The sequence below is a fragment of the Leptosomus discolor genome, chromosome 6, assembly GCF_034619465.1.
Source record: "Leptosomus discolor isolate bLepDis1 chromosome 6, bLepDis1.hap2, whole genome shotgun sequence".
Taxonomy (NCBI): Eukaryota; Metazoa; Chordata; class Aves; order Leptosomiformes; family Leptosomidae; genus Leptosomus; species Leptosomus discolor.
In genome coordinates this window covers 16,937,209-16,959,845 of record NC_141396.1, presented here as the reverse complement: position 1 = coordinate 16,959,845, position 22,637 = coordinate 16,937,209, and the positions used below count along the sequence as shown (strand labels likewise).

General features: G+C 37.7%; 1 protein-coding gene across 2 annotated transcripts in view; it reads right to left on the bottom strand.

The window, feature by feature from the left end:
• Positions 1 to 22,637, bottom strand: part of LOC104352288 (adhesion G protein-coupled receptor A3) — a 280,884-nt gene that overhangs the window by 220,036 nt on the left and 38,211 nt on the right. For both annotated transcript variants that reach the window (XM_086466587.1, XM_086466588.1), the window contains exon 2: positions 15,788 to 15,859. In XM_086466587.1, coding sequence (XP_086322713.1) covers positions 15,788 to 15,859 — 72 coding nt within the window. The remainder of the gene's footprint in view (positions 1 to 15,787; positions 15,860 to 22,637) is intronic.

The following is a 22,637-nucleotide window of genomic DNA, read 5'->3' as shown; positions in this document are numbered from 1 at the left end:
GATCAATACAAGTTGTCCAGCTCTACTACCATCTCAATATAGAAAAAAGAAAAGTACCATTTCTAGTTTTAGTTCAGTCTGTGGATTGAAGTAGGAAAGTCAGCAGCAGCTGCTTTCACAGATTACTCTTTTTACATTAGCCCACTACTAAAGTTTGACAGTAAAATCTATAAGCCAGTATAAAAGGTTCTTTCAGACATTCTGCAAGACTGATAATACCTTGCATGATCCTGTCTACTTTTTGCTGGCTCACCACAATTCATTAGGGTTTGTTTTTCATATATCCCATATATCATCTTTTAAATGTTGTTGAACTACACAATGACTTAAATAGGTCATCAGAAAGTTTTGGTTTCAGAAAATTTTCTTCATTTCACGGAATTCTGACTGTGGATTACAAAGAGGTGTACATGCAATTTACCCTTCCCAGCTATTTTATAAGTTTTAAGTTTTGTGTAAACCCAGTTAATGAAAATAGTATCCACATTTGCTTCTATATGTGACTAACTTACCAGGAAAATTGGGAAATCAATGGAACTGCTTCATAGTGTGTCACCAGTGACTTCAACAGTGTTCACTAAAGCAACAGATTTACAACCTCTGAAACATGCAAGCATTAAAATAAATAAATAAAAAGCACACAGCTAATGCTCTACACTTCATTAAAAATGCTAGAGTTTTAGTCTGTTGAACCTTAGCCTCACTAAGACACATCAAGAATTTAAAGAAAAGAATTTGCAGGTTCATTTAGCAAAAGAAAGTGTGGCGGACCATGTGTCAGCATGTTACCCAAGTAGAAGCAACAGCAGCAACAACAACATGCCTATACCAACTTCTGCATATGTTGGCATGAGCCCAGAGTCCTGAAGAGTTCATGTTCTGGTTGCTGGCATATGGTCAACTTCATGTATCCAGTATACACCCTTCATAAATTATGGTTCTATATTCTCTGCAGATACCGACCACAGTTTCACTTCCCAGCCTGCACCTATCTTTTTCCTAAAATGCTTGCTAAAGAAATAGCCACTCAGCAGCATGCCAGCTATGTTTTCTAAAGAAACATGGGCTGTTCCTGAGAAAAAGTGTGGAGCATTAGGGAATAACACCTCCATAACATGGAGGTGTGGAAAGCCATAAGGGCTATATGGAGGGGCATTAGGCCAGCTGAAGAAATGAAGCTTGGCTTTGCTCACTTATGTGAGAATTAAATCCTAATTCTTTTATTGAGGAACTGTCACATGAAAACATTTTACTGGGTCTGTGGGAGAAATGGGCCAAAAGTAAGTAAGAATATAGGACTTCATGCACATTTATGGAAAAGGCATAGAACACTACACATAAAAGTGAAGGATCTGTCTTGGTATGTTATTTCAACACAGTAAGAATAAGTAGACAGAACAATGTAAGAATACAAATACAACGACAAATGACAGAATTTTAGGGTTTTTTTAATGATACTATAGGAATCACATGCCTACAAAATTAGTATTTCACCTAAAAACAGAGAACCTTTGGGAATTTTCAAAGAGGAGACACCTGAAATGACAAATCAAAACTTTAGGACATGCATCCATTAGCACAGCAACTCAACTCCCACCCACAGAGGTGGGAAGACCAGAAATTTCCTTATGTCAGTATGAACAAAAGAAGAAATTCTGCATAAAGACCATTTCCAACAGATGCTATTGCTAACCCCTTCCAAACACTTGGGTTTCTTCCCATGTTCCATATGCATCCTTCACCCCTCTGCTAATATTTATGATACCATTTTTCTACTTTCACTATATTTTTTTCCTTTCATTGTCAGTACTGAACATAAATTAGAGTAAGGCAAGTAGAAAAGTAGGAAATGGCTAAATGAAGGAGAAATTATGTCAGAGCTATTAGCTAAGATTAATTTTCTCCTCTTACAGTAAGACAGAATCTGGATAAACGAGTAGACAGATATCCAAAACCAGCTGCTGTGCAATAACATAGTCAACAGGGAAAAAGAAGTGAAATGTCTTGTTTGGTTCTGAAAAAAAGGCATTTAATTTGATTTACACTAACAAATTACAAAGCAATCATCATAGACCACTACTCATATACTTGAATGCAAGGAAATCGGGAAAGAAGGCCTGTAACAAAAGGTTTGTATTTTTACCTTCTATCTCTGTGCAGATGGCAGTTTGAATAAAATAAAATTTTAAAAAAAAAAAAAAAAAAGATGATCAGTTTACTGAATTCTCAGTTCTAGAGAAGGCAAGAAGAACTGAACCTCCCCCATTCATCCAATAATGTCAGCACTCACCATGAAAATAGGGACAACAGAAACAAAAATAGGAAGAAAAATAGGAATCAATTCAATGTTATCAGCAGGAAGTTTTAAAGTTTCACTAGACTTCTCTAAGTGACAATTTGGTCAGCACTGGCTGGTTACACAGAACCAGAGAAAGCTTTATATAGACTTTCTAAGCCCTAAAGTTCCAGTGAATTTCCAAGGGATATTTACTGCATGTAGATTCTCCAGAGAGATCTTCCTTGTACTCAACTGTATAAGAGTTTTACAACATAAACATCACTTGTGAACACTAAACTAAGCTGAAATTCTGCTTGTCTGACTATTTAATAAACTGGATCAAAATCAGTTTTTTAGACTACAAAAAGAATACATTGTCTTTACATGAAAAATAAATCTTTGCAGATAATAATCTTACTTTTAGATACATTTCAGGCTTTGTGCCCATAAACATTTTTTTAAGGATGTATACATTTCATGGTTATTTTGATGATGTCACTAAGAGATTATCATATATTTGCCTTGCTTAGACAAGGAGAGTGAGTATTACACCATTGTTTATCAATGCTGAACCCTACAAAGAGAAAAGGATTAGTTTAAGGATAGCAGTACTATAAAATCATATGGATAAAAATAGGCTATGAGTGCATTTAGATCACAGATTAGAAAAAGTAGGATTTTAAAAAAGTTTAGCTATTACAGAAATAAAGATTTGCAGCAGTCCTCAAATTATTTGTTCAAAATGCAGAAGGAGGTTTATGCCTGGACAGGGCTTACGAAAGTTAGAAATTGCATCTTGTGACAGGAATTTTTGCATATCCAGAGCTAATTCCTCTCCAGCATCTGCAAGGACCAGCAACATTTTTTATTTCTTGCCTGATGCAGAACACAGCTTCAGGAGCTTCCCCTCACTCCCCTCTTTTTGCTAAAAAAGGCTAAGAGAGGGAACGTTGATAGTTTACCCTAGCAACCTGAACTGGTCCAGTACTGAAAAATTCTCAGGTGTCTGTGTTGGTATATCTTGCTGGCATACTCACGGTTAAAGTAACTGTCAGATTTGCAGTGATGAAGATTTATTGGTTACGGTGGCAGAGAGACACAAAAAGAAAATTCTTTTAAAAAAATCTTGTGACACATTACAATTTCTTCTCTTCTGACACATTATAATTTTTAGGGACGTTATTTTGAACTGAAGTTTCAGTGTTCTTAATGGAGTGCCAGAAAGCAATTAATGGAGTGGCTAGTTTATGGTGTATATGATGAGAAGGAGAGTTGAACAAATTTTCTTTTTATCCCTGAAAACTCAGCCTGGCTTCAACCTATTCTGGTCTTACATTCCTAAATATTTTCGTAAGTTCATGTAACTCTGTACAGTAGGAAAGCTTAATACAGTACTCAAACTTCACTCCAATAGGAGAATTATCCTTTGTGAAGCACTTGCACTTCTCAGAAATACCTAAAAGCAATTAATGGTACAAAGGGGAAAAAAGCTATCAAATTCTCAACTTAGCTGCTGACACAGTACAGAAAACACTGTTTTGTTCTGAACACAATGTACTTTAAACTCCCTTTTCAGCTGAAAAGCATGTCTTTAAGTTCTTTAAAAAAGTATTAATTTACTTTGCATTAAGAAACAAATGTGGATATGGAACATAAAAAAATTGAAAGAACAGGGTGAAAATAACAAATGCACCATGTGTCTTGGAAACGCACATTAGCTGTAAAAGTTTCTTTCATTGGCCATTAATTACAGCATCACAGCAAAAGTGTCAGTTATGGTTGAGAGGATATGCTTTTTAATAAATTTGGGTTTGATCAGGTACCTACAACTAAAATATTTTTTTTCCTGATTTAGCATCTTTCATGTTTTTTCACAGACAGCAATGAATTGATTTTAAGAGATTCAGGCTGCCCCTTTGGCAGTTTTCTAGGTTATAAAGGCACGATAAAAACATTCTATTTATGCTTCAAGAAGTTTCTTGCATTATGCTAACTCAAGTGCCTTATTTTTAACTCAAACTGCTCATTTCTACAACATGAAGCTCACTATCATTGCATAGAAAAAATTTATTTTATTCTTTCAAGTTCACAAGGAAATAAAAATACATATTTTTATTCCAGCACAATGTTTCTCTCTGTATTCTCCTCAGCAAAACACTTTCTAAAGTAGAGCATAGAGGAATTTTGTGATTCTTTTTTTCACAGAATATGTGCATAGCTCAGACTATACAAACATCCTCTATAGCTCTCCCAGTCACTTTCCATTTCAAGAACGAGGCAATTTGTGTTAACACAAGACAGCTTATCATGTGCTAAGTCTGCATGCAATTTTCTCGTGAGAACAACCATTTTGTACCTACTTGACACACGCAGCACTACACTACACCCAACTAATCAATTCTGTCTATATTAAGTGGGGAGAAAAACTGCCCACAGCTGTTATATTACATCAGCTTTCCTAACTACTTCAGACAACTCATTTCAGAGATTTTTTTTCTTTAAACTAAATTGGCATAAAACATAGCCCTTCTTTTCAAGTCTATTTTTTTTTATTTTGCTTTTTCAGAGGTTATTGTTGAAGTACAAGTGTCAGAGAACAAGCTATGCTTTCTGCAGGAATCCCCAGAAGTTCTGAGGGCAACAAGCTCCCAGGGTCATTTGGTACCCTTGGAGGACTTGTAGACTAGCAAGATATGAATGAGTAATAGCATGTTTTCATTAGAGATCTCACAGGCTAGTCTACAGATGTGAACCTTTACTTTTTTTTTTTTTTTTTCTTATAAGCAAATGAGAAATGCCTGTCAATTGATATCAAACCGCAGATAGACACCAAAAAAAAAAAAAAAAGGTACCAGTTAGGCCCAGAAAACTCTCCATGCATCTGGAATGATGGAGCTTGGAGCTTTTCTTCTGATACTGACTTTTACCTAGCACCACCATGATGCTGAGATGTTCCTATTCAGAACTTGAGGTCTCTCACATCTTATGTAAGGATACTACCAGATGAGGAAGCAAACTTTGGTTGTCTTAATAGTAAACATGCTAAAGACCACACTGCATACGAATACAAGAAGTATTATAATATTTTTTTGGAGCTTGAAAACATTATTCCATCAAAATCCTACTTCTGAGGGATCAAAACCACAAAATACTGAACACAAGAACTCTGCTATCAACTTACCTCACAGCTCACTTCACCAGATTAGCTCAGTTATTGATCAGCTAAAACCAAATTTCATCAGCTTGGCTCCCCAGCATGCTGTTCTATGACTTCATACAAACTGCCCTTAAACCACATTTCTGTTTTTCCTACTTCTCCAACCAGTCTACCATTTTCCTATAGAAAAGATGTACATCTTGCATCAGTCCTAAGTCTATAGTTCAGCATTGCTATTCCAGAAAGATTCTACATTATGTGAATACAAACTAGTTGACATGAAATACTGACATCTATGACAAAGATGTTCCTGAAACCATTGTGTCTCCACATTTTTATTTTGCCATGCTAACATTTCCAAGAGAAATCTGTTTTGTCAGGGGGAAAAAAATGCAAGTAGTTACACTCGAAAGTATGCAACCTGGCAAACCACTGATGTCTTAAATATCGGCACTATACCACATACATACCAGTAGTTGACAACCTCGTGCCCAAGCTGAAACCACAGTTTCACACCAGAGCTGGAAGAATGTAATCCCAGCAGCACATTCAGAATGGCGTAAATACCCATCGTGCCAATGAGCAGCCCCTGCGAGAGAATGCAGAGCTGGAGAGCCTTATGTCTCATTATGAAGGATGGAATTAAGAGCAAAGACATGGCCTGATAGCCCACGTTGCTTCTTTCAGAGGGAAAAAAATACCACAAGAAGCAGAGAAATGAATGTGGCAGATTAGGAGACAAACAAAAAAAACGGTTTAAGGTAGAAAGAAAAGGTGAGAAACACACTTGTTCTGGACCATTGCACTAAACCTATTTTTCAGAGTTAATTACTGCTATTTTTAAATGGCACTGTAATATCCAAAAGGAAACATCCTCTCTGTTTAGAATTACTGCTTTTTTCGCACATTGTGGTGTAGCAGCTCTACACAAGCAGACATACAGGGTGCTTTTCTGTTGTCTCATCCTCTAAGGTACAAAGTATGTGATGTCCAAGACTCTGTATTATGAATTTGTACTAGTAAATAGCAAACGACTAGAGGAAAAAATACATTATCTTTCTGTCAGACTACAAGTGCTTTGATAGTTACTTCATGCCTGTAAGACTTACAGTACACATGCCTATTAGAAAGAGTATAATGTAATTTTCCTTTTAATTTGCAACTCCTGTTTCTGACAGGCATACTAAGAATAACAAGAGTTTTGTAATTGCTGAAATAATCACAGAATCACAGAATGTTAAGAGTTGGAAGGGACCTCGAAAGATCATCTAAGTCCAACCTCCCTGCTAAAGCAGGACCACCTCGAGTAGATCACACAGGAACACGTCCAGGCAGGTTTTGAATGTCTCCAGAGAAGGAGACTCCACAACCTCTCTGGGCAGCCTGTTCCAGTGCTCTGTCACCCTCACAGTGAAAAAGTTTTTCCTTATGTTAATGTGGAACTTCCTATGCTCCAGCTTGCACTCGTTGCCCCTTGTCCTAACATTGGACATCACCAAGAAGAGCCCGGCTCCATCCTCCCGACACTCGCCCTTTACATATTTATAACCATTGATGAGGTCACCCCTTAGTCTCCTCTTCTCCAAGCTAAAGAGACCCAGCTCCCTCAGCCTTTCATCATAAGGGAGATGTTCCACCCCCCTAATCATCTTCATGACTCTGTGCTGGACTCTTTCAAGCAGTTCCCTGTCCTTCTTGAGCCGAGGGGCCCAGAACTGGACACAATATTCCAGATGCGGTCTCACCAGGGCAGAGTAGAGCGGGAGGAGAATCTCTCTCCTCTTGACCTACTGACCACCCCCTTCTAATACACCCCAGGATGCCATTTGGTTTCTTGGCCACGAGGGCACATTGCTGGCTCATGGTCATCCTGCTGTCCACCAGGACCTCCAGGTCCCTTTCCCCTACGCTACTGTCCAACAGCTCAGTCCCCAACCTATACTGGTACATGGGGTTGTTCTTTCCCAGATGTGAGACTCCTGTTGTATTTCATTAAATTTCTCCCCACGCAGCTCTCCAGCCTGTCCAGATCTCGTTGAATGGCAGCACAGCCTTCTGGTGTGTCAGCCACTCCTCCCAGTTTTGTGGCATCAGCAAACTTGCTGACAGTACACTCTATTCCCTCATCCAGGTCATTGATGAATATATTGAATAGTACTGGTCCCTGTACTGACCCCTGAGGGACTCCACTAGATACAGGCCTCCAACTAGACTCTGTCACATTGACAACAACTCTCTGAATTCTTTCCTTCAACCAATTCACAATCCACCTCACTACCCGATCATCTAGACCACACTTCCTCAGTTTAGCTGCAAGGATGCTGTGGGAGACTGTGTCAAATGTTTTACTGAAATCAAGATAAACCACATCCATTGCACTACCATCATCTATCCACCTGGTTATGTCTTCATAAAAGGCTATCAGGTTGGTCAAACGTGACTTCCCCTTGGTGAAGGCATCTTGACTGCTCCTAATGACCCTCTTATCCTTCATATGCCTAGAGACAGCGCCAAGGATAAGTTGTTCTGTCACTTTTCCAGGGATGGAGGTGAGGCTGACCGGTCTGTAGTTACCCGGGTCCTCCTTCTTGCCCTTTTTGAAGACTGGAGTGACATTTGCTTTCCTCCAGTCCTCAGGCACCTCACCTGTTCCCCATGACTTACCAAAGATGATAGAGAGTGGTCTAGCAATGACTTCCGCCAGCTCCCTCAGCACCCATGGGCACATCCCATCAGGGCCCATGGATTTATGTACATCCAGCTTGCTTAATTGATCCCTAACCCAGTCATCATCAACCAAGCCAAATTCCTCCTTTACCTCAACTTCCTCTGGGGCCTCAGGGGTCTGGAACTCCTGAGGACAGTCTCCAGCAGCATAGACAGAGGTGAAGAAGGCATTCAGCAGCTCTGTCTTCTTTGTATCCTCTGTCACCAGGGCACCAGCCTCATTCAACAGTGGTCCTACATTGCCTCTGGTGTTAGTTTTGTCTGCAGTTTTAAATCTCCCTTTGATACTGCACACTAGTACATAATAGATTCCGAAGTTCAGAGAGTTTAGGGATGGTTTTTGTTTGCTTGGTTTGGGGTTGGGTATTTTGGGGAGGAGTGGTGTAAAAAAATGCACATACTTCGCTTTTGCATTACTAAATGAGTAACTTGCTGTTAATCATAGGATGTTATCAAGAGATCCATTCAAGAACCACAGAATTAAAATGAAAACGTAGTTTTTAATTAAGTTTGCCCAGTTTGACTTGTGACATTGATCCTGCCTCTGTTTTTCCTCTGGTTTCTCAACATTTCTATGCAACAATTGCAAATTAGATATACTCCTCTGCAATTCATTAAAATACTGCCTGCAGCCAAATAATATTTACTTTGAAATGCATATCACCCTGCACTCCTTTACTTCTACATGAGGACCAACAGAGTTTTTTCCAAGTTCAGTCTTCCATTCCATGATATTTTCAAAGGATCCTTTATGTTTGCTGTTGCCTCTTGCTGCTTATGTAACCAGGCAGGTATTTTCATCAAGCTACAGTAGTCAAGGCATCCCTGGGTCTCTCTCATTTTATACTAACAACACTAAACCCAGAAAATACACATGCTTATATCAGTTGTGATGATAGGAGAACGGGAGCATCAATTCTGCAAACTCAAATTCCTAGTGCTGGGTCAGGAAGTGGTTCATTACATTATCTCTTGCTCAGCATATTTCTAATTTAATATTGTTCACAGAAAAATAACACATTCAATATGACAGCTACAGATGAGTTCCATCTTTAAAAAAAAATTGAAGAAAAATATAAATTTTTACAAGTAGACCTATTTGCTAGTAGGATTCTATCAATTTTTAATGCCAATATGTTAATAGAAGTGTTTTATATATGGATCCATCTTATCTGTAGTTTTCCCTGTGATACTTAATTACAGCAGATTATATTACTGGAAGAATAGACCAAATTTATGTCTGGACTAAAGCTGAGCCTAAAAAGCCTATCAAGATGACAAAACGATGACCTCAGTCTCATCCCACGCAGCCTTGGTAGCATTTGTCACATTCCTATCAGGTATAGAGACATGCCAGCACTGTCTCAGTCTTGTTACTGAGACAGCCTTGTCAAAGATGACAGTTAAGATTCATCTCTGTCCCTAAGATCCATGCACACCCTGTGCTATTCAGCCTACACCATGCTCGGATAGGCGCGATGGGATTTAGTGAGAGTTACTTCAATTGTTGTAGTCAAAGCTAAAATTTTTTTCTGATAAAGGACAATTTTCTGCTATAAAACCTGCCTTTTCACTGCATACAAAAATTGAGGTTTACATTTACTACTAAACTTAGCTAATAACTGAATTTTTGTGACACATGGAGCTGCACAAAATAAGTCAACTATGCTCGTGTATTTGTGTCCATTAAGACTGCTTCCAGGTCAGGCTAGAAGGAGGACATAAAAAATAAATAAATTAATCTATAAAGGTAGAAATGTAAAATACTTGGTATTACATAAACATCAACGTACTTCTTACAAAGTTTTCTCTCTCTAGATACACTGAGATCCCCCAGTATTATTAGATTTGGAAATATCAGGTAAGCAATACTAGTTTGCACATTAAAACCACAGAGAGGCAGAGACAGATGAAGTGATGAGACAAAAATTGAACGAAAATTTATGGCAAAATTTAAAATAAGAGAGTCTCTGATTTCCAATGATTTGTCTCAAATAAAAGCTTCCTCTTTCCAAAGATTTTCTTCTTTCAGAAGACACCTTTGTTTAACATCAATACACAAGTATTATATTACCTGACTGTTTCTAACTTTACAGACATCATACATATGCATTGAAAATAAAATTAACAATTTCTTTAACCATATTTCCAGTCCTTCACAGTACCTAGGAAGAACATCCCTGTTTCTTCATGTGTGGCATGCACATTTCAAAAGTACAGGAAATGAAATGAAGTGGTCAGCAATTTAAAGAACATAAATTGCATGTTTAAAGTAGTACATCAGTACATCAGAAAGTAAAACCTTTATATTTACCCTTTCATCACTTGAGTTTTGCTGAAGAACATCTAACTACCATATTTTTATACCAGCTGTTCAACAACTTTTTATTTTAATGGTCTAATTTGTTTTGCTTGCCTTTCCTCCCTTTTCATTCCCTCAAGTTAATGTGTTATTATTTCAATTGCACAGCACAATGTATAGTTGCAGAATGTCATACTGAAATCTACGGAAAGTAGGTTTTACGCAATCTTCTCTAATAATAACTGAGGACAACATGTGACTGCATAGCACTGCTACACAATAGGTAACTTTACAATACAGCAACACTTAATAAAAGTACACACAATCTAAGTGAGACCTGGTCAAGTAATACTGGTCTATGCAGCTAAAAAAAATAAATTAAAACAAAAAATAAATTAAATGCTAAATTCTTACAAATACTTCAGCATTATTTTTGTTTAGAAACATGTCTAGGAATATCGGGAGAATGTAACAGCAAGTTTCTAGAGAACAGTCCCTGTTAAAGTATTTGTGCCTGGCATGCTTTTCTTCTGGGTCAACTGTGAAAAATATCTGTTATCTTGCTTGGTGATCTTTCATCCTGATTTCTAAAGCAAACGCTGCTTATGCAATGACAGTCTGTTTGTGTGTATTTGTTTATTTTTATTTGCTGGTTCCCTCCAAATATCTTCTGAACCCATTAAACAGTTTCAGGGGACAAAGGAGCAGCAGTCCTAGAGGTAATTATGCTCCTATAAACTTAACGAAAAAGTACATTTAGTTATGAAACAGAGAGAGACTTCGTGTACCCACTTCAGAAAACACCAAGTACAAGATCAACCCCATTAAGCACCAGAAATCCCTCAGCAGAGACGCCATGACAGATTGCCCCCAGCTAGAGGTAACATGAGGAGCTAGTGCAGGACAGGGCCTATCCAGAAAATTGTGATACAGTGGTTGCTGTGGAGGGTAAGAAAATTAGTAGTGTGGATAATAGGTCAGAGACACACTGTTTTGTGCTAGCTGACATCAGGATGAGGGCATAAAATTTAGTTTCCTAGTCTAGAACTTGACGTTGGGTCCAGCACAGCTCAGACCCTGTGCCCAGAAGCCTCATGTAGACTATGGCTGGCCAAATATTCTGAAGCATAAAAGGACTTGCCACAACTGTAACTAATAACATTACTTTGCCACAACCTGTTCAGAGACTGCAACATCTTCGGAGCAGGGTCCATACCATATACTGCCATGACAAGGTATCTGCTAGCAACTTGGTAATCTGCAGTCTGTGATACCTTGGGTAATAGCAATGGCTAACCACATTGCCCATAGTTAAAAATAAACAAATAAGTAACAATAATTTTAAAAAAGCCAGCTGTAATTCAAAGACTGTTCTATTTAATATATTGTTCCAATTTATGGAATAATAATAAACATCAAATTAGATAGACTTTATTTTTCAGTTCTTCAGATCCTCCAAATCAATACTTTAAATGAGAGCTTCTGGCTTGTTCAGACTTACTTGAAAAGACCACCTCACTATTTCATGGCTTCAAAAGCCCACTTTGCCTTTCTTTCATGGTACCCAGAACATACGAAAAAATTTTTAAATGTTTACAATACCGATGCTGTCCTGCTCAGATCAAGGCATCTCCCAAGAAGACAGGACACTGACTACAGACAGGGAAGGCACTGAAACCATTACAATCTGACAAGTCTTTGCCCCGAGCTTCAGATCCAAACTGAACTCAGCCTCCTGAATGTGAAGCCATCTCACAGCATGTATCACAGAAATAGGTTCAAGGTGCTCACTCTCATCTGTAGCATTCATGGTCTATAGATCTCTTCTGGCTAAATTCCACAAAGCTCTTCATATTTTAACAGTTTCTTGCTTCAAAAAAGTTTATTTATTTTCTTACCTACACTTCGGATTTTATTCCAAATCAAGGCCTATATAACTGAGTACCAGACAAAACCTACGTTTACAGAAAGTTTTTATTCTTGCATGGTATTTAAGTAATGATATTCACTTCTTAATGCTTCTTGTTAGTACTACGAACTAAGCCCAGTGGCACAGAGGTGCATTGTGATACAGATGCTATTAACACATTTGAGCCAATCTTTCCAAACCAGCACAAGGCAACAATTCTTAGTTTCAGAAAACCCAAACTAAGTGGAGAGAGAGTGCCATCTCTACAGATCACTTGTGAGTCATTGTTCACAACATACAAAATACAGAAAAAGCTCCTTTTATGAGATGGTGTTTTTCAGAGCATTTTTTTTACAAACTTCCCAATTAAAAATACTAGTATTTCACAAATGCATTTGGATTATTATTATGTAGTTTTTATTACAGACATTATTACATGTTTCATTTTTAATATTAATAAAGTGTTTTTAAATATAGTATTATCTTTCTATTACTGAAAGTGAAATAACCCCAAACGTTTTTTCCTCGCTGGCTGGTAATGTATCCCCTGAAAACCTAGTATCAGATTTTCTTTTACAGCAGTAACACAATTTAAGACAATCTGAAATAAAAACCTTGTAATACTCACACTGTGGTTGAAAAAAAAAATTCCTGAGAAATCTGCAGAAACAAATACAAACCAGGTCCAACTGTATTTTGAAAAAATTGTATTTCATGTATAATATAAGACTTCTAGAACAGACTTTGCTTTAGAGAAATTGATTCTGTTTTACTCTTAGAATGGACTGTTAAGGGGCAAACAACTCGTATTTCTCAGTGTGCTTGATTAAAGTTGCTTAAAATGAGGAGTCCTAGTTTGAGACAACTGCTCAGAGAGGTCTCTTGCTTGTGTAACATGCTGTTGAGAACTTGGGAGGACTGACACTTCTGTAATCCAATTCCTGTTGTGACATGCTTTGAAAAACAAAATAATAAGGGGAAAGTTGTCACCAGCTTATTGGAGTAAGGCTTCAAACTGTTCTATGCTCAAAAAGGGGGTTTGAGGACTCCAGGACAGGAAGCAGCCAGAATATACAAGTCACTCTGTTCCACCTGAAATTTTACTTCTCCTCCAAAGTTTTCAAGTTTGACACTGAATGATTCGATATTCCACATAAGCTAACACTCTTCTGGCTTGTGATCTCATGGTAACCACAAAAGAATTACAGACACACATGATTCTTGTCTCTATGGCATTCACATTACTATTTTTTTGTTCTGAACAAGACCACAAGGAGTGCAAAGCCAAATTAAATTAGTAATCCTTAACTTCAGTGCATCCGTCTTTCTAAGCACCTGACCTTGTAAACTTAACATTATCTTAAAGGAAGCTGGATTTTCCTGCTACTGTTCTTCACAAGATTCTCTCCCTCCCCTTTCAGGAAGGAATAAAAAGTTCTTGTTGGTCCATTTTGATGAGCCATGTGCATCGTCAGCAGTTGCTGTCATAGTTCTCCATTTTAAGCACCTAAAGTACTACTCTGAACTAGCCTGTGTGGAAAAGGCAAAGCTGGGGAAACCTTTGTCCAGGGGTTAGGAGCACTCATCCAGATGTAGTTCATTCACACCTACTTCCTAGTAGACTATTCCAGCTGCTTTCACCACCCAGCTGAAACTGGAACTTCGCAAATATTGGTAAGAAGTGTATGGGGTTAGAGAACAAGAAAAAGAGTATCTGAATCTGATGAGAAAGTCATCAACTGAAAAGTCTTTGCTTCAAGGACCACTTACGGATTTTGTATTTACACCATGGTCAAATAGCACTATATACAGAGGAGATGATACTCAGTCTTTATTTGTAATGCTGTGAAAAAACAACACAACAAAATTAAGAAGTTTTAGATGGTGATGATACTTGAGGCTACACATCTAGGGCTTTTTTTTGTTTGTTTTCTCACTGTTCTCAATACTGCTTGCAATGTCCTTTTAGGTTGAAGTATTGCTCTAACTAGATAACTAACAAAGTTTTTAAAAATACATGCTCAGTATTGTTTCCCAATGTAAATTAAACTTTAAAAAAATGCAGACAAAATGTTTTCCTCCATTTCTAAACAGTAATGCTTTACTTGCATACATTAGAATTTAATTTACTAATTTCCCTTGCAATAAATTTGTAATCCTATCGCCTATTCTAAATTGTTTTGTCTGAAATATTTGTAAACTTCTTTATAAACCTTATATCGTTACATCCAAAATTAAACCAGTTAGTAAATAATATACCAGTACTCTTCCTTCCATACCATTTAGTATTGCCAATATTAAAAAAGTATTTGTTACTTCTATAACTATACACAGAGAAAACGTGGTATTCCTTTACATAACTGTTCAGACAGTCAGCTTTATCCTCACCTTTCAAGGTGCTTGAGGGATTGCTCCAGACCTTGAAATACATTGTTTATTTTAAAATTAGGGTTAGAATATTCAAATATCTCAGTATCATGTACTTACCCGCATTATTATACAACTATAAAGAGCAAGAACTTCACATGCATATATAGTAAAATATTACCTACATTTGATTTTAAAATGTAATTTGTTTTATCTACAAACATTCATATAACATAGAATACATTCACGCATTCATGAATATAGCAACTAGTTTATAACAACAGCTCCACATAATGAAGGTATTATTACAAAGCAATATAAAAATAATATAGTTTAAGCCGCAGGAGATATCATAAGATAGGCACGATATAATTAGTCATTTTAGATGCACTGGCAAAGTAAGCTGCCTGTAAATATAAAAAATAGCCTTTTAGACTTGCTCTCATGATTATCCTCAAATGAACGATCTATATATACAGAAAGCACTGTTATTACAGTATAGATGTTACTGCTTATTTATTCCATTGGAGTTTCCAAATGTTTTCTTCCTAACTCATTAGTTGCTCCTGGGTTCCTCTTTTCCCCTCCAAATACTGGCTAGAAATACACAGTCACAGAGCTTTATCAGTATCATCATCTGCTCCAGTGATAAATACTGTCCAATTTCTTTAGAATATAATTAAAATATAGAATAGAATTAAAATGGAAGTATTGGAGACCAATGAGTTAACCCAAACTACTTGTCAGGTTTATTAGTGTTACCATTACATATATCATTCTTCACTGTGATAGTGTACATAGTGTAATACAAGTCTTTGACTGGATGTTTATTTTAGTTCCAAATTGATGGCAGTGCTTTCCTGTATTTTCCATGTCCATTCCCATTCACTCACTTTTTACGCTGTTTCTTAACTTGATAACTGCCTAGAAACTCTACTGTGCAATACAGTTCAGAACATCTCAACTTCATTATCTGACATTTGTCTCTATATTTAAAATACAAAGACTTTTTAATTGAAGGTGGAACAAGGCTGATCAGTTACTCACAATCTCTCCAGGGATCTCAGTCCAAAGAAAGAGCCATTCTTCAACCATAAGATCTTGTTGTTACTCAGAATCCTATAAGAAGTCAGGAGAGAATCTGGTTAATAGAACACGATAATTCCACTGATTAAAAACATGTAATTATAGTAAATAACTGCTCTGTAAAATCCTAATCGCTAAATTCTGTGCTTCATTCGCATTTTCCCATCATAGCAGTAAATAAAGATTACCATTTCCTGAAGTGCATAGTTTCTTCTTTATTAAATAAAAGCACATTCATAAAATATGTCATCAAATGAATTTTGGCTTCACTTGAAAATTGTAACACTGATAAATGCCCACACCTCACTAGTAGATTCTAAATTATCACTGCCAAAGGTACTTGGGCTTCCCAGTCAGCAAAAATGCTGATGAAGAAAAGGATGTGATAAAAACAGTTCCAGCAGATTAGAAGACAATACAGTCACTTTGCAGTGGCTGCTACAGCAGGGATGTACAAAGATAGACACAGAGAAAGTATTCAATTTTCTATAGGACAGACAAACGAAAAGCCTTCCCTTTACCACAAAAATAGGCTAGTCCAAAAAAAAAATGTTTTCCTGTTGCAACCTCTGCATAGGAGAAATTCAGTAATCAAGCTATGCCTGGCCCATCAATTACCACCATCAGGTACACACACAAACTATTGAAAAAGTTGTCTATTCTTCTGCCTCATGTTAAAGTACTAACGATGTCACAAGTGGCTCTCTCATTTAGTGATTTTTCATCACTATGTTTACCCAGCTATTTCAGAAGCAATACAATATGAACAGGCACTCATTCTGAAGATGTTACCACTTAAAAACCTTAAAATATACAAAAGAAATGCAATTTGGTTTAGCTCAATTTTTTTTTTTGACATTATGCAATGCGCAGAAGAAATGTTTGTCTGAAAAAAATCTAATTCCAACTGCTTGAGAAATGAATCTGTTAATGTAACATTTACAATAAATTATACTTCTCCAGTGCATAGAATTCCACTTCAAAATAAGAGATGTATCTTGCAATAAAGATAGAAATAATACCAAAAAAAATCAAAAGAAACATTATGCTCTTAACTAGCAAACTTGACACTCTGTGAATCAACCTTTTACTTCGGTAAAGTTTTAAAACAATCTGTTACATGAGACTATCTTAACTTGTCTCACTCTTAGAATTTCCTATTGTAAGTGCTTTGCCTCAGCATACACGTGTTACATAAAATCTCAAGTGTAGGTACAAAAGACAACACATAACACTGACCCACAGTGAAAGAGAAAATAATTATTGATGGGGGAAAGTTAAAATACTGCAATGTTAGTAAGATTTGGAGATTTTTTTTCAAGTTATTTCTAAAATTCATCAGTAAACATGCATAAATATATTTTGATGCAATTTGATGGCACACTGCTCAGATCTGACCTGTATGCTATTACACTATGTTGTTACTGAATACACTTGTGCAGCAACGTCACTCCTCACCCAGAACTAGTCAGTATAACCCACAAGTGGCAATTTGGGATCAATCATGAACACTTACACACAGACATCTGAAAGCACACAGAAGCCTATGTTTACAACAAAAATTAAACATGCTCCAATATATGCATTGGAGCTACACAGTCTATTGCCATCAACTAAGAAACTCCACATCTCACAAGATCTTCCTTCAACTATTCAGATTAAAAATTATATCACAGAATCACAGAACGGTAGGAGTTGGAAGCGACCTCTGGAGATCATCTAGTCCAACCCCCCTGCTAAAGCAGGTTCACCTACAGCAGGTTGCACAGCATCACATCCAGGTGGGCTTTGAATATCTCCAGAGAAGGAGATTCCACAACCACCCTGAGCAGCCTGTTCCAGTGCTCTGTCACCCTCAGAGTAAAGAAGTTCCTTCTCATGTTCAGGTGGAATTTCCTGTGTTACAGTTTGTGCCCACTGCCCCTTGTCCTGTTGCTGGGCACCACTGAAAAGAGCCTGGCCTCATCCTCTTGACACCCACCCTTCAGATACTTCTAAGTGTTGATAAGGTCCCCTCTCGGTCTTCTCTTCTCCAGGCTAAAGAGCCCCAGATCTCTCAGCCTTTCCTCATGAGAGAGATGCTCCTGTCCCCTCATTATCTTCATAGCCCTCCGCTGGACTCTCTCCAGTACTCCCCTGTCTCTCGAACTGGGGAGCCCAGAACCGGACGCAATACTGCAGATGTGGCCTCACCAGGGTAGAGTAGAGGGGGAGGAGAACCTCCCTCGACCTGCTGGCCATACTCTTCTTCATGCACCCTAGGATACCACTGGCCTCCTTGGCCACAAGGGCACATTGCCGGCTCATGGTCAACTTTCTGTCCACCAGGACTCTCAGGTCCTTCTCTGCAGAGTCACTCTCCAGCAGGCCAACTCCTAACCTGTACTGGTGCATAGGGTTAATCCCCCCCAGGTGCAGGACCCTACACTTGCCCTTGCTGAACTTCATTAGGTTCCTCTCTGCCCAACTCTCCAGCCTGTCCAGGTCTTGCTGAACGGCAGCACAGCCTTCTAGTGTGACAGCCACTCCTCCCAGATTTGTTTGCGTGTACCCCCCCACCCCACCCCACCCCCCGCCAAACTTGCTTGGGATACACTCTGTCCTTTTCATACAGGTCATTGGTGAATACATTGACCTCTGCCTTCAGCCTGTTCTCAGTCCCCCCACTGTCCACTCATCTAACCCACACTTCCTAAGCTTACCTATGAGGAAATGGTGCTTGAATATTAACGGACTCACTTGGTCCCCCCTTAACTACTAGAGGTCTTTGAAGAGGCCAAAGCTCGCTCCCCTGAAGTCCAGGGTTGTAATCCTACGTATTGCCCTGCTTCTTCCACACAGGATCCTGAACACCACCATTTCATGGTCACTGCAACCAAGCTTCCAACCATTACCCCTCATCTTATCACTACATGCCCTTGTTAAAAAAGTCCATCCCCAGCCTTCTTGTAAGCCTCCTTCAGGTACTGGAAGGCTGCTATAAGGTCTCCCCAGAGTTTTCTCTTTTCCAGACTGAACAACCCCAACTCTCTCAGCCTGTAGTTTCAAAATTTATGCAGAATCATAGTTTCTCTATGCAGACCTTGCTCGTTGATGTCTATATCTGTTAGAGCTTCATATCTGTTTTTTGTTAGATGCTGGAGGGTGGAGACTGAAGCAGAGTCCTGCTTTTGTGGGTCACCAGGGTCCAAGGTGTCTCATTCTCAGGCGTTTGCTAGAGGAACGTGGTTCTGAAACCACCTATGTATCTCCATCTCAGCTCCTCTAATGCTCCACAGACTTTTGACTGTTTCCTGTAACTTGGCCACCTGATGTAACAGATCCTCAACCTGTGTACACCTTATGCTGGTACTTACCTTTACACTGATATGACATTAAATATTTCTCTAATCTACCAACTCTTCACTACAACCTTAGCAATACATTTCAGCAGTGACATGATGAAAGACCACAAAATGTTTCAATTTGTCTTACTTGTCAGATTTTCTAAATTTTTTAGGAGCCCATATAGTGACTAAATTGGAAAATTGTTTTAAAATTCTGAATATCTAAACTATAAAGTGTAAATACATTAAATGTTCTATTATTTTATTGTGTTCTTCTGAGGCTGCACAGAACTTGTGTCAGTCAAGAAAAAAAAATGAAGTCCCAAAACTAAAATTGGCTGGGCTTGGAAAGACTAACATCATAAATTCCGCTTCATATTCGGTCATTTGGTTATATGCTGTATTACAGCGAGAGCATTTTTGAGGTCTGTTACAATGATATTAGATATAAATATTATATTTGGACTGTTCTGCATAGCCTGATTTGCAAAGACACACACACTTCAGAACTCTCATCTGGCTTATATACAAGTAGTTCTGTCTTTGACAAATTTTCATGGTGCCAATTTGTTTTTCCAGCCTTCTATTCATTCTGCCCAGAAAAAGAGGACAGTCTGAACTTTGCTGGCAACTCCATGAAAATGCAGCACAAGTCAGCAGCACACGGGTCTCCTACTCTCTACCTCTGGGTCTCCTTCTGTATGGCGCTAAGCGTGTAGACTGAAACCAGTATCATTAATCCACATAAAATAAACTCCTATAAAATAAAGAGAACTATCTAACTAGCAATAAATCACAAGATTAAGCAGAACATTTAGTTCGTAAATGGAACACTCAGTAAACACAGATCATATTCTGCAATTATGCTATCTCAGTCATTTGCCTTTATTTTTCTGAAGGATAAACTGAGACTTGAAAAATATAACAGATGCCACAAAAAAAAAAAAAAAAAAAAAAAAATCACAGAACTTAACTATGTAAATCTGAGTTTCTAAATGAAACCTTTCAAATCTTTATACCAGACTTTCACAGAGACTTTCACACAGAGATCAGGTTTCAAAAATTAAGTTTCCTTCAGGGCCTTCTCTTCTTTACAGTGCCAACTAAAATTCAGGTTTTTTTAAACAAAGTAATATGGGTATTATAGTTAAAATACAATTCTTTTTCTGTTCAGAATCAAAGCTTTAGAGAATCCTAGCATTCCAATAAGGTCTGTGGGGAAAAAAAAAAAAACACAATACATGTTATCTTCATTTCATTCAGCTGGTTGATACGCTACATAGGAAAAATCCACCTGTTTTTAATTAGGTTTACTGATGTCCAAGAACTTGGAATGGGCTGTTATCAAGAAGGATTTGGTTTGCACTGAAGACTGATTCTGTGAATACAATGAACAACTTCACAGGCCAACTTAAATCACATTATTTTTCATACAGTAATGAATCACTTGTTAAACTTTTGATGCAACTCATAACATTCTTCCCTTCTGAGGACATTTGCTATCGGAATGAGGTTAGAAGGGAGGAAAGTTTTAGTTACAATGATTGATATACTAGCTCAGAAATGAGGCTTAACTACAGATGACAAAAAATCTTTTCAAATAATCAATGCCTGGTCAAACTGTGGCTGTTACTCTTGATGCTGAAATTACACAGAATAATTTTTTATATTACTTCTTCAGAAAAATAATAAATGGACATGAAACATGAAGTATGGCTGAAATAGTCAGGTATCTCTTTTCCCTTGAATACAGTCACCTGCTTACAGGGCAATGTTTGTAATTAGAGACCTGCAGAAATTTTGCAGGAAGAGACACATGAAAAGTATCCTTTTCTTGTACTTACAGATGCAAAGGTTTGGTGGATAAATACATGGGAAAAGGTGCTATTCATATATTTGATGTTTGATAGCTTGTAACATAATTATAATTTTCAGTTCTAACAGAAACTGAGTCAATTATTTTAATAAAAGATTAAATATAATATTTAGTTTTAAAACAAATTACCACCATGCACCCACTATGATTAAGTATTTCTCACATTTTATTTATTCACAGCATTTTCACTTGTCTTTTTCTGATGTGCTAGTGAATCACAGCAATAAATATTGTTACACATTGCAACTAGGCAGCCAGTTTAAATAATTATCAGTTTCTAGCCGCATGCTAAGATTCTCACATTTTCAATATTTTATTCTGAGAAGATAAACACTAAGAAAATGTGCACACTTTATTTCAATGAAACTATTTTACAAAACCAAAATCCACTTAAAGTTTTACTTTTCTCTAAAGAAAAAAAAAAAAAAAAAAAAAGAAGTTTCCTAGAGAAACCTCCTGAGAAGGTATTTATTTTAAATTTTAATTTGCAAACTGTCTTTGCACTATACATAATGATCCAAACCCCACATAACTGGAACGGTGGTACTTTCAGCCCTAGTCTTCATAGGATACATTTAACCAAAATAGTTCTGGGGAGCAATCCACTAGCCAGCACCACTCCAATGATCAGACACATTATGAACTGTTTGCTCACTTCATTAACTCTTTCAAATCTTATGTCTCCGCTGCCCCATCTCCCAAGACGCTTTGGGGGAGAGTTTATCCCAGGAAGCACGTTCAGAAGACGTTAACTCTATACCAGGTTTGTCCTTTCCCAGCCCTGTGAAGCCCTCCAGCACTATTCCCACAGGCTCTGAAGGGATATCCTTCAAACATTGTCTCTTGACTTACACCCTAAAGCATGTAATGCATACATCCAGTTCCACAATGCAAAGGTACTTCTCTGGTGGGCTGCACCACAGGCTGTATGCTATTTCATTCATCCTGCACTGGAAAGAAACCAACCAACCTCACATGTACATAAGGACCAAAACCATGTCAAGGAGCCTATTAACAACTGAAAAGCATGGATGGTGAATCAGCCATTGCTTCCACTCTCTTCTGGACGTTGTTCTTTACCAGTAGACACATACCAAAAACGATGAGTTGTTCTAATGGGCTACAAGCCATACTTCTGATTTTCTTTCTTGTTCTTCCATTTGAACAAAACAAGTCACAAGTATGTTTGCTTAAATTGATGCTATGATTTTTGATTTTGTGAAACCATTAAAAGTACAAAAAGATGTAATCCTGTGCAACTCATTCAAGTGTAAAACATGCCCAGCATAAGGGAATCTACTGTAGTATTTTAAAAAGTACCAAATAAAAAGCTCTCAATCATAATGCAAACTTCAGCTTCCTACAACCCCTCAAGCAGAAAGAATCTTTTTACCATGCCTTCAAAGTCAATGGACTTGGGTTCACTTGACATTACAGAGGAAACCAATTCCACAGCTGAGGGTTCTTCAGTGAGATTGTACTGCATCCCACACAGTAAACCTAAACCTGTGTGAGCTCACATAGCAGTGCATCCACAAAGACACAAAACCAAGAGAGACAACGCATTTAGATGAAGACTGCTATTCCCAAATGCATAGTGAATATAAAA